Source organism: Arachis hypogaea, chromosome 11, assembly GCF_003086295.3.
Source record: "Arachis hypogaea cultivar Tifrunner chromosome 11, arahy.Tifrunner.gnm2.J5K5, whole genome shotgun sequence".
Taxonomy (NCBI): Eukaryota; Viridiplantae; Streptophyta; class Magnoliopsida; order Fabales; family Fabaceae; genus Arachis; species Arachis hypogaea.
The window spans coordinates 125,179,345-125,193,022 of NC_092046.1; the positions used below are offsets into that span (position 1 = coordinate 125,179,345).

Below are 13,678 nucleotides of genomic sequence, written 5' to 3' on the forward strand. Positions count from 1 at the left end.
TGGTCCCTTCAGCTTATGTTTATTGCATATAATTCAGGCTAAAGTGATATTGTCTATATTATGTTAAATCTGTGTTAGTTCTGCATATGTAGTTTTATATTTTTGGTTGCGGTATAGTGCCTGAATGGAGAAATAAGATATGATTAATGCTATAGCGAAATTGGAATCAATCACTTTTTGAAATTGATTCTCAAAACTCATCTTTTTTGTGATCCGGATTTGTCAATATTTTACTCCTTAATTCTTGCTAGTGGTTTTGTGAATACAGATAATCCTTCATCCATAATTTTTTATTCTTTTTCCCTTATATGTAGATTCAACTTATATGTAGATACTATGATTTAGGAATGTAACCAAAACTAAGAATGAAACTATTATAAACAAGAGATAGTATTATTCAATCAAATTCTTTCTCTTTTAGCTTATACTATTGTTGATACATGAAAGCAGGTCATGGAACATTTTGCATCAGAAAATATTGTGTATTTAGAGTTGAAAAGTACTCCTATGATGATTAAATTTACTCAATTTTGGTATTTTTGATATAGTATTTTTTTTATGTCTATAAATAATTGGAAATCTTGTGAGGTGCATGCTGATATGGAATTTTCTCATGTTTTAGAGTTTTCTCAAAAATCCATATCAACCTTGATCGTGGGTTGATGCAGTCGATGACTATCGCCTAGGATTGGAGAGGATTAAGGTTTGTATGCAGCAGGAAATTGTTCCTTTGACCGCAAATCAGTCAATGTAGGTTCTAGTCCGTCTTCTTCCCTTATCTGTGTTTTGCTTGTCATTAATTTGGGTGTTTGTTTATACTTTATATGATTATTTCAGACTTCATTACCTAGGGTTTATGATTCTGCAATTCTGTATGTTTTTTGGGGTTTTTGGGTTCATCTTCAGATGATTAGTTGGAGATGGATGTTAGCTTCGATTATGGTATCTTGATTAATACTTGTGGAATCGTTTTCTCAATGTGTGTCTTGGATATTCAATTTGATGATTTGCATTTATGTTTTTCTTATTTGTTTCCTAAGTCATTGTTTGAATATAACTTGTTCAAACTCTCCTATGTTTGCTGCATATTTCAGAGAGTGAGAACAAAGCAGATGGTGTTCTTGTTGATGATGCTGACATCATCGTGTGTTGGGTGCTCTGATGTTCAATGTATGGGTTGCTTACCTAACTTATTTGAACAATTTATCTATGATTGCTTGAAAGAAGTGCTACTGAGAAGTGCTACTGGTCAAATTTATTGAAGGAAATTGTGTTTGGTTGAAAGAAGTTGATTTATATTTGGATGGTTCTTTACCTATTGCATTAACCTATTATATTTTATATGATTTTCTGCAATATAGACATAGTCCTATTTGTTATCAAACTAAGTAGGATTGCAAGAAATTGAATGTGATGGCATTAGAATCATGTACTTGTTTGATAAAAATTTTTCTTTGCTATTAGTATATTAAATTAAAAGTTGTTCTTGTCAATATCTAATGAGATAGTTGTATATTAATATTTTATGGAGTAAATAGTCATTTTTGACCATAAAAGATGCAGACGCTGACAAAATTGACTATGAAAAATTGAAACTAAAGTTATACTCATACAAGACAAGTTTTGTTCGACAAAAATAACTCATTGTTAAATTTTCAATGTCAATTTCAAAAAGTGATTGATTCCAATTTTGCTACAGCATTAATCATGCCTTCTTTCTCCATTTAGGCACTATACCACAGCCAACAACAGAAAACAGTATATGCAGGACTAACACAGTTCTAACATAATATAAGCAATATCACCTTAGCCTGAATTATATGCAATAAACAGAAGCTGAAGGGAGAACAGAATCAATGAACCTCGTGTGGATGAAGGCTCTCTATGGCATGGTCATCAAATATATTGCCCAAATTTTGAATTCAATGTTTCTCCAAACTCAAGTCCGACATTAAGGGTCTTACAATTTCAACTAATGAGAAAGATGACCACACTTGCTCTGCATACTTAAAATCTCACTTTTAAAATCTTGATTGCCAGTTAGGACAAGCCCATTCAGCACACTATTAAAAGTAAACTTTCGGGGTAAAAACCCTCTATTGATCATCTCTAACAATAATTTTCCAGCCACCATCAAATTCTCATATTTCTTTCTAACAAATATTGCGCTAATCAAAACATTGTACGTTTCTAGATTCGGCAAGCATGACCCATCCCCCATCTTCTCAAGCAACTCCAAACCCTTTTCAATATCCCCAGCATCACATAAATACCGAATCACCACATTATATGTTTGAACATTTGGCTGACACCCGTCTTTCTCCATTCTAGCCATAAACCGCAATGCCCTCTCCATCACAGAACCCTCTTATCACAACATTGTAAGAAACTGAATTTGGCACACACCCCTTCACCACCATCTCTTCAAAAACCAAGACAGCATTCTCCACATTATCCTTCTTGCACAAAACATGCACCGGAGCATTATAAGTAGTAACATTTGGAACAACCTCCTCTCCAACCATTTCATCGAAAACCCTCTTTGATTTCTTAACCTCTCCTGCAACCCCGAACCCATAAATCATAGTAGTGTATGTAACAACATCAATCTCGCACTTCCTCCTCTTCATCTCTAAGAAAAACTCCTAAACTTCATTCAATTGACGAGTCATAAAATACCCTTTAAAGATTATGTTATATGTCACCAACGATGGTATGATGCCTCTCTCAACCATCTCTTTAAACACCTGCAACGCCAAAAGGGGTCACTTGATCAAGCACCAACCATTGGCGATTATGCCAAATTTAATTCACTTTTCTTCCATTCGATGTCTTGAGATGTTTGTTTGAGTGATTTAAAGTTTAGAAGGTAAGGAGAAAAGACATACAAAAATGGAGAATTCATGAAGAAATAAAGATTGGAGGATTTCTGGGTTATGCATACACATCATTCACAATTCGCGCGTACGCATGGTAGCAGTGACAGACCCAGAAAAATTAATTGGCAGGAGCAAAAATATATAAAGATAAAATTTAGATAGAAATATATTTATAATTTAAAACAAAAACTATATATATATATTAAAAAATTAGAAATATACATCAATACATATATAAATTAATTAACTCGTAAACAATATATTAATTTAAATTATGATAAAAAAATTATTTATAATTATTCTCTCTTTATTTTTGACAAAACTAAATGTTATTTTTATATATGTATTTTTAAATAATTATTTAACTATTTATTATTTCTTACTTAATTGTGATGTTTATTTCTTATAATATTTACAGTATAAATAAAAATTTTTACTAAAATAATTATTATAGAAAAGACCATTTTAATAAAAAATATTAATATATAAAGAGTATGTTTTTAGTGTTAACTAATATTTAAAAAATATTACTAATAACTAACGTTACATTTAATTATAAAATTAAGTTTCAACATGATTATTAACTAATTTGTCAGTATAGTGAAGTTAATTATAATTATTTGTTGATTAATTAATTAATTTATTTTTTTAAAAAAACATAATCTAATAAGACAAATATATACATCTATATATATTTATTAATTACTTTATAAAATATTTGTGGGGCAAGTGCCCTCTCTCTCCACCATCTGGGTCCGTCCCTGCATGGTAAATGTGTAAGCATGACTCCAATCTCGTGTCTCACTTAAAATGGCACGTGACTCGCGATTTCAAATCAATTTTAGATCTAATCCAACTCATTTTCTGAAACACTTGAAACATGGATCATAAAAGGATCAACCAAATTATAATGATATGAAACACTTATTAACTTAAATGCTAGAACATCTTTTGCAAATCCACTCTCATCTATTCTTTTGCAAATTCACTCATCGCCTATTTTTAGTTTGATTCTAGTTGAAATAATTGAAAAACTTTTGACAAATAACTTTTAAATTGAGTTATAACTTAGAGCATTACTTGTACTTCGACTATAAATTCTACAAAAAAAACCTTCGAATAACGAACATATTTTCAATGAGCTAAACATCGAAAAAAATATTCTGATAAATATTTTGACATCCAAACATTAACTCAAAATAAAAGTAACATTTAATATTAATAAACTACATTAATAGTGTTTAGTAAAGTAATATTATATGGTATATAAAATCAATTAATAATTAGTTACCTAATAAGAATATAAATTTAGTGTTTATAAAAAATTGTGATTATATTATTATAAAAAAGTTTAATTATTTTTATGACTAATTATCTTATTAAAAATGTAAAATAAATATATATAAATACATACAAATATATATTGATTAAATTCCTTTTAATGGTCATTGACGAGTAAAAACTTTTCATGAAACCTATTTTTGATAAATAAATTCGTATAAATTTGATTGATTCAATAATTGCTTTAATCTTTTTAACTTTACTTTATGTATCATACTGGTCAAAATGCAGATGTACAAGTTAACGAAAACTAATCACTAACGAAAAACCCAATTTGTGTTATAAAAAATTGTGATGAGATACATGAATCGAAAAAAGAAAAAAGAAAAAAGAAAGACATTTGTCAAGTGGCAATAACATGTGTCAAAGCATAGCTTGGTAATTGGTTGGAACTGCACAAGGAAGGACTCTTGATTTTGATGGCCAAAAGTATTTTGGGTTTGAAAATAGAGCATCCTGCATCAATTTTGAGTGATAGACAGAGAGAGAGAGAGATTGGGATATTTTGGTGGTTTCAGAGAGAAAGATCTTTTAGGGGTGACGTGGCCATCTCTCTATCTCTACCAAACTATCCACACCCACTCATATCTTTCCCTTTTTCTCATTTTTCCTTTCACTTTTTCTCTCCCACTCTTTCCACGTCACCCACCCCGCCTTTTCCCACTTATCATATGCCCCCGGCGCACTTTAGCCTTCACCAGCGTCCTCTGACCCCATTGCAGTTTTTGGTTGTTTCTTTCCTTTTTCTTCCTCAACCTGAGATAGCAATCACACACAAACACAACAAAAGCGTCTTTTACGATTTAGGATTCTCATTTTTCCAATTTCATTTTTAATCCGACTTTTTAATCTTCAATAAAAACGTTGAAAGCCTTTGTTGCATAGTTCTGCTAACGTGCGCCCTGTTCTTCTGTCCATCCAATTTCCGTACCACGTCGGCTCGATCTCCACCGTCCGATCAGTGTCCGGTGTATTATAGAATTTCCCATCTGGTGAATAGTGGTTAACCTCGATAAACCCAAAGGAAAAAATGGATAAGATTTTGCTGTAGTATATGATGGATTTTGGTTTTGAATTTGATCCATTGATTGTGACTGTCATAATTTGGGTTTTCGGAAGAAGGGTTTTTGTGGAGGTTCTTTAGTGTTCAAATTTCTCAACTTTAGCATTAAGTTTTTCTCTTTTTCGTGTTTCTTTTTTCCCGTGAGATGGAGAGGGAGGATCTGAATTTGAACAAAGATAGTAATAACAACGGTGTTGGAGGTAATAACAGTAAGAGTGGCGGTGATGGCTTCATTGACAGAAGCAAAGTTAGGATTTTGTTGTGTGATAACGATTCCAAGAGTTCCGAAGAGGTTTTTACTCTTCTAATTCGATGCTCTTATCAAGGTATGAATTATGTATTTTTCTCCCTTTTCTATGTATGGAGTGAATTGTTTGTATCTGCTTTGTGATTACTAGAACTTGGTTTGCTCATGTTATTGTTCTTAGATTCTATTTTATTTGCTAGAGAGGTGTTTTTGTGGATCCTTACATGCTTACAAACTTGAGTTTTATGGGGTATTAACCCTGGTTTTGTAGGTTGGCAACAATATGAGGGGACAATTTACAGTTGTTACTTTAGATGCAAACTTAGATTCTGATCTCATTGTTATTGAGTTACTTCTATGGTTCTGAGTAACAATATCTATTCAACTTCAAAAGTTGTCATGCTTTTGTTCTTATATTTGGGTTCCATTTGATGCCAAGAGGAGTATCATCTGCCATAAGATGCACATAATCAAACCTCTATGAGGGAGTTGCTTGTTGCAACTGTTACAAACATGACATACAGTGTAGATTTTCCTTGGGTGATTTTGGTTTTGACTTTTGAGGTCCAAATTTCTCTTTAAGACTCAGATCTCAAATGTATTGAAGTGTGCAAGACTCTCCGCTCCTAAGTTCACCCCCCTTCTTCCTTGTTAACTTCTATAAGTGTGATGGTCATGTTGCTTGTTTTTTATTCTTGGTGTGGGGTTACAGTTTTCATTATATGATTTAAAGCTTTGGCAGTTCTTGACATGCTTTTTGAGATATTTTAACACAAGAATTTTTGCGCTCCACAGTTGTTTCTGTAAAGTCAGCAAGGCAAGTAATTGACGCACTGAATGCAGAGCGACAATATATAGACATCATACTAGCTGAAGTCGACCTTCCGATAAAAAAGGGCATGAAGATGCTTAAGTACATAGCACGCGACAAAGAATTGCGCCGAATTCCTGTTATAAGTAAGTTTGGTTCTTCATTTTCCATTTTCCTAAGGAACCTGTAAAACTCTTTATTTTAGAAAAATTTTGTTCTGTTCCTCATCGTTGTGTTGGAATTTCTTTTTTGGTTAAGTGATGTCTGCACAAGATGAGGTATCCATTGTTGTTAAGTGCTTGAAACTTGGAGCAGCAGACTATCTAGTTAAGCCTTTACGCACTAATGAACTATTAAATTTGTGGACGCACATGTGGAGAAGGAGACGCATGGTATGTATCGCCCAACTTCATATTTATGAATGTTGGGGTAGCCTCTCCCTTTGATTTAACAGGAGATATTATATGCAAATACTTTACATATAATAACAATAAATTGATAGATATTGATAAGCTAGACATCTCCCCTTCAAATTAGCCTGATGTTTTGCTGTTCATGTGCATGAGCATCTCTATCTTGCATATGGCACTTTTCTCAAAATTTTCAATTCACAGCTAACAGCTTAGATCTTGTCGAAGTCACCTTGAAATAAATTTTTTTATGTCTATGGTGGCAGCTTGGACTTGTAGAGAACAACATCTTGAATTATGACTTTGACCTGGTAGTGTCTGACCCGAGCGATGCCAATACAAACAGTACCACCTTATTTTCTGATGACACAGATGATAAGTCCAAAAGAAGCAGTAATCCAGAGGCGGGAATATCTATCCAACAACAAGAGGTAAATGTCAGAAAAGCAGTCGTAAGTAATAAATGAGTAAAGGAAGTAGTGGGGGTTCACCATAGTGAAGGAGTTCAATCAACATTTTGCTTTCTTTGCAAACTATTCTACCCTTCAAAGCATATAATCTGATATTTGAATGCATCTTATTATTCATATCGACTTCAAATGTTTTCAAACTACTTGTTAAAAACAAAGTTTCCCCTTAACTCCCCTCTCTTTTCTTATGCTCCGTTCACTTTTATCAGTAAAAATTAACCAAAATATTTTTCATTTGATGATATAGAGGAAGTTTCAATTTTTTTTTCTTTCAATTATACTGTGTGTGCTCTAACTGTTGTGCCAGCTAAAGGTGTTTGAAAATCAAGATATGAGTTGACCATATTTATGCTAGTAACTGCAGGTCAGAGGGTTATAATTTATGTCTATCATTTATACTTTTCAGGCTACTGTTGCCATGGATATTGTTGTTGAGGAGCATCCTAATTCTTTGGTGTCGCCTGATGTGCCTGGAATTAGTGATCGCCGAACAGGTATGCTTCTTTTTTCGTCAACTGCTATTTCCCTAGACTGTATCTGAATATATCCTAAATAATTTTGCACAGTATCAATAATGAGGTAATAAAGTTACTCAATGGAATGAGGAAGTGGTTACTTTGTATAGGACAACTTGTTTGAATGCCATAATATGGCACAATTAGTCTATATTATCTTTCTTTCTCTTCTTTTTTGGTCTATTTATGTTGTTCAATTTCAAGAAAATTGAGGAAGACAAATGGCAATACTTCATTATTACTTATTATTGGACAGGTGCTCAGGGGCAGCATCAATCATACAACAATATTACTGAGGGTAGGTTATGCTCTCCACATTTTCTTTTCCATTACGAAAATGACGTCAGTCTAAAAGGAATGTTTGAGTTCCTGATGTTGGCTATGTGAGTACACCCGATTTCTTTTTTATTCTTTTCTATCTGCTCTACCAAAAATTTGTAGGTTATTTTTCATCTGCTCCAAAGAAGAGTGAACTAAGGATAGGAGAATCATCAGCCTTCTTCACTTATGTCAAAGCCACAACAATAAGGAGCGACATTGAAGAGATTGTTCATCTTGACAAGAATGCTACTAAACAAGTGAGGATGGAAGACATGGATCAAGCATGTGCTCAAGAGAGGGGTAACCTTCAAAGACCTGAGAATGGAGAGACACTTGAAAGCCATTCACAAGAGGACTTGCCCAGCAGCAATAGTATACCTGATTCTTTTTCTATTGAGAGATCTTGCACTCCTCCTGCATCAGTGGAAGTTTCACAGCAAAAGCATTACAAGGAAGAGCATCGTCAGGGTGTGGTGCATCCAAGAAATGGAAGCCATGGTTCCGAGCCTGATGCATCTAGCATGAATGCTCACCATGCTTATCCATATTATATGTCAGGAGTTGTTAATCATGTTATGATGCCATCGTCAGCACAACTGTATCAAAAGAATATGCAGGAGCTACAGAATCATACGAGTTCGTCTATGATTGCACAATACAATCATCTTCCCCACTGCCCTCCTCATGCAAACGGGATGACGTCCTTTCCATATTATCCAATGGGTATATGCTTACAGCCTGGTCAGATTCCTGCGAATCATTCATGGCAACAATTAGGAGGTTCGAGTTCATCAGAGATGAAATTAAGCAAAGTTGATAGAAGAGAAGCGGCGTTGATGAAGTTTAGACAGAAAAGGAAAGAACGTTGTTTTGATAAGAAAATTAGGTATGTCAATAGGAAACGACTGGCTGAGAGGCGGCCCCGTGTTAGGGGACAATTTGTCAGAAAGTTGAATGGTGTCAATGTGGATCTCAATGGACACCCTGCCTCCACTGATTATGATGACGAAGATGACGATGAGGAGGAAGAAGACAACCACGTAGCAAATGATTCCTCTCCTGAGGATGCATGAGAATGTTGAGAAGCTTCTTTGACCACAGGGTGAAGGGGCCACAATTCCATCTTGAGTTCAAATGGTCCGATCGAGGACCAGCTGCTGTTCCTTGCTTTGGTGGTAAACTTATTGCATCAGCATTAATTTGGTGAGATGTGCTGTTGATACATCAGGGATGCTGATCCAATCATAATGCACAGTTGCAAATCACAAATCACAAATCACATGCCCTTGCTCAGTTTTTCTCAGAATATCACTTCCTCGAATGATCAATCTTACTGAGCCCTTCTCAAAGGTATATTGCTGGTTCTGTTCAATGCAGTTAAAAGCATCGGTGGTGTAATTGAAACTGTTTGAAGCAGGTTGTGGTTGCTTATGTTTATGGAGAAAAATGTTGGACAGCTTAATGTTTGCACACTCCATACTCCATAGTGTTGTATTGTCTAAAGATTCTACTGTCTAAAAGCATTTATCCTCCGTAATTTTCTTATGTACACTATTGAGTCACACTTATTTGAACGAGGGATAATATTTATATAATTTTCTAACGTATTGGTCTGTGTCTGAAGTTGAGTACATAAGAATAGAATTAGTTTTGGGGGCTTCATTGACTCGATTAATAGTCCCAAGTCCCACAATACAAGTAAACTGTGATTGGTGATATGTGAAAAAAGAATAATGCCCCTACTATGCATATTAACTATGAAGTATGGATACTTCTTTTATTTGTCGTGTTCACGTATTTTGGACATGATGTTCATTGACATTCGTCTGATATGCGTGTCTTCTGTGTCTAATTGTGTATTAATAAAAATAAAAAATTATTTTTTGGATATACTTGGATACATCTAAATACTATTTACGTGTTACCATGTCGAATCTTATTTTTAACATATATTTTTAAATGAATTTAGAAATAATATATATTATTAATTATTAAAATAAGAAATATTTTATATAATTAAAAAATATTATAAATAATTAAAATTTTAATTTATATTTTAATATTGGTAAAATACCAAAATATTATTAGAATTTATCTAAAAAATATTTTATATTTTATATATATATATTGTGTCTTTATATTTTATAAGAATTTTAAATTTCGATGTCGTGTAGCATTATTAATATTACTTTGCATACTATCGTTCTCTTTGTAGAGGTAAATTTTACTCTCCTCATTGAGCACAACTCTCATTCTCTACACAAGTTCATGTACCATCTCGTGTTCATGAAGCATAATCTAGTTTTGTATACAATGTATAGACATACCAAACAAGAAAATATAAAATCTTCTTCCATTACTTCTTAGCCCCATGAAAAAAGTTAGAGAATTTTGTTTTTGATATTAGAATAACAACGGTGTTTTTTCAAAATGTGGGTTGATGGGATGTTATTCTCAAATGTGGGATCGTTTAATTAGATAAACAAAAATCGGACCGTCCGATTTGTGAGAGTACAGAAATCGGACTGAGAGATTTGTGAGAGTACAGAAATCGGACCGAGGGATTTGTGAAATCGGATCAAGGAATTTCTGTTAAAAAAAAAATAAAAAAATTTGAAGTATAGAAATCGGACCCTCCGATTTGTGTATCTTCCACACTTTTGAAAAACACAAAAAATTACAATGTTAATGTATATCACTACTTTTACTTCCATATACAAAAAAAAAAGAGCCAAAAACTTATCCTCCGAAGCTTTCTCCCATTAATTATTATTGGTATTGGTATAGGCGTACAGCCACAAGATAAAGTATAATAAGGAAGATTCGAGATAAATGTTTGCCAATAACCATGCAATTCTAATAGAATGATCATCGTTCCATATAATTAAACTTTCTTAACAAAAAAAGAAAAGGTTTAGGTAAAACTTTCTTTAAAATCCTTGACGTGCTAAGCAAAAATTAATTTTGAAAATAAAAAAATTTCGATTTCCCAGCTAATTGCGTTTTTACAATTTTACCCTCATCCATAGGATTTGATTTAATACCAAAAAAAAAGGGAAAAAGAAACAATTGTTACAATGTTACCAAACCTTTCTGATATTGTAATGAACGAAGTGAGGTTTTGAAGGTCGTAACTTGTTCACTGTGTATATGGGGATGCATATATCAATTAATCTCTACATACAAGTGATTTAAACAAATAAGTTGCTTTGACCTAATTTAACTCATGCGCTACTTTCTCTAACAAAATTTTCACCCAATGGGCTAATATATAACTTCTTTTTTCAATCGGATTTCGTTTTCTTTTTCGAATTTTCTCAGTATTTTCTGCGCCTCTATGTTTCGATCTATCTCTGCGTTCTCTGCGTTTCTTCTCATTCTCTATGTTCTCTTCGTTTTCTGCATTTTTTTCGTTCAAGTTTTTAAAATCAAGCTGTGAAATCATGTTTGAACAGTTATTTTGTTGTCGAAGATAATAAATGATTCAAGTTCAGACTGTTAATTGAATCAGAGTGAAATGGATTGTTAATGCTATTCGTTAGTATAGTTTATGATTCTGTAGGTGAATAATGATGTTTTCTTTGTGAAAATTGTTGTTCATGGTTGATGGTTTGAATTGAATATAATGTACCAATTCTAAATCTGATTCTATTATTTTGATGAATCTGTTTTCTCCCCGTTTCAGTGTATTTCGATTATAAATTAGTGTATTTTGGAACTGTTTTGGTGTATTTTGAAAATTTTTCGGTGTATTTATAGGTTCAGACTTTCAATTGAACCAGGGCGAATTGTATTATTGTTTTAAATCGAATCAATTGGTGAGGTGTGGCTTGAATCTAGTTAATATAGTTTGTTAGTAGTTTATGATTCTGAAGTTGAATCATTTTGTTTTTGTTTGTGAAATTTACTGTGCATGGTTGATGGTTTGTATTTAATTGTAATGTATCAATGATGAATCTATTTCCTCCATCGTTTTGGTGAATAAATGACCATTTGTATTCATAAAAGATAAAAATACTGACATATGTATCTACATTAGATCGAAACTAAACTTGTACCCACGTAAGATGCCCTCTGTGTGACAAAAGTACTTGATGAATCCATATTTGATGATAAATTTTGGATTGATTTGAGTGGATTTCATCATATAAACCCACATTTATTCATCCAAATAGCATGCTTTTGTGTTCTCTCCCTAAATTGAGCTTAATTATATAAACATTCTATTTTGTGCTTAATTTAACTAATTTTATTCCACTTTCATCCCATTTAATGCCTTGATGGTTTTGATGAGTGATTTCAGGCATAATAGGTTGGAATGGCTTGATGAGAGTGGAGGAGAAGCATGCAATAGGGAGAAAACATGAAGAAATCAAAAGAGGAGCACAAAGCTGTGTGCGTACGCACAACATTCTGTGCGTACGCACAAGAGGAAATTCAGCATGTGTGCACACGCACGACACTTTATCGTTCTTTTAGGTTGTTTTCTTCTTTTTGGTGTCTCCTCCGAATCATCTTTAGAATCGGATTCGGATTCAGCAAGACTTTCACTTTCTAAAGAAATAGTATTCTTTTTCTTTCCTTCTTTTCTTCTTTCTTTTTTCCCTTATTTTTTCCTTCTTTTAGTTGTTTTCTGAGCTGTGTTGTTTTCACGATTTCGTAAAACAAAAAAATATTTGTTTACACAATATATTTATAAGGAATACACCGAAAATAAAAGAAAGAATTTTGTTGAGTTATCATCTCATCCTTGATCTCAGCTTTTATTCTTTCTACCAGCAATTCTTTGGTCCAATGTTGGACCCACGGTGATCCAGGAATTTCATCAACTGGGCTATATTTGTATGTTGATTCGTGAAAATACACAATCATTAGAGTAAAGAGGCAGTCATTAACAACATATTTATTTTTCAATATGTGCTCTTTAATGCCCTTTATTAGAAAGTTGAGCACATGACCACCTCAATTCCGTTGACGTATTGCGTCCATGTGAAGAATGGGCAGCATGTGAAACGGAAAAAGTTTGTTTACTGTTGTCGGTAACAGGAAGGACATCTAAATGTGAATGTCCTCTTGAATTTCATCTAATTTTTCTCTCCATCGACAGTCATCTCCATCATAGAGGTTGATAATTGCGACAAGGTCTTGCCTTGAAAGTTTCTAACAACTTCCTTATTCACCTCACTGAATTCTTGAAAGTTAATTTTTTCTGGATAGCATGGCCCTGCAAAAGTGGCAAAAAATATTTCAATGACACAGAAATAACTTGATAATACACCAAAATTTGATTCATAGAATATATTAAGAAATAGATTTTTACCAGCTATAGTCAAACCAAGGACAGCTGCTATATTTTCTTGGGTGATGTTGATTATACTATACCGTGTGTCTAATCTGTTATGGGACAGATCAAATGAATATGCCAACTGGTTCAATGGCTTATGTGGCACATTCATGACAGAAATATGCATCAAACCATCAAATCCCAATATTCTCGAACAATTGCTTTCTTGTCTCCGCTCATGTTTTGGAATTTATCATGAATTGATCTTGTGGAACATCTCAAATCATGATTTTTCTGTAAATAAATGAGAATCATGTAAATAAATTATATTTATACA

The 13,678-nt window shown here is 33.1% G+C and overlaps 1 protein-coding gene and 1 pseudogene across 1 annotated transcript; one reads left to right on the forward strand and one right to left on the reverse strand.

The window, feature by feature from the left end:
* Window positions 1–1,972: 1,972 nt before the first annotated feature.
* LOC112724039 (uncharacterized) lies at window positions 1,973–2,804 on the reverse strand (annotated as a pseudogene).
* A 1,649-nt stretch (window positions 2,805–4,453) lies between these two features.
* Window positions 4,454–9,664, forward strand: LOC112722517 (two-component response regulator-like APRR1). Its single transcript, XM_025773574.3, has 7 exons — window positions 4,454–5,609; window positions 6,326–6,487; window positions 6,600–6,733; window positions 7,018–7,182; window positions 7,628–7,715; window positions 7,993–8,034; window positions 8,178–9,664. Exons 1-7 carry the CDS (start codon window positions 5,429–5,431, stop codon window positions 9,128–9,130), a joined length of 1,725 nt encoding a protein of 574 aa, XP_025629359.1. The 5' UTR covers window positions 4,454–5,428; the 3' UTR covers window positions 9,131–9,664.
* Window positions 9,665–13,678: the final 4,014 nt, after the last annotated feature.

Coding starts and splice junctions, on each gene's coding strand:
- LOC112722517 (XM_025773574.3), top strand. CDS start 5,429: ATGGAGAGGGAGGATCTGAATTTGAACAAAGATAGTAATAACAACGGT. Junction 6,734..7,017: donor TGTGGAGAAGGAGACGCATG/GTATGTATCGCC, acceptor CTATGGTGGCAG/CTTGGACTTGTAGAGAACAA. Junction 7,183..7,627: donor TATCTATCCAACAACAAGAG/GTAAATGTCAGA, acceptor TATACTTTTCAG/GCTACTGTTGCCATGGATAT.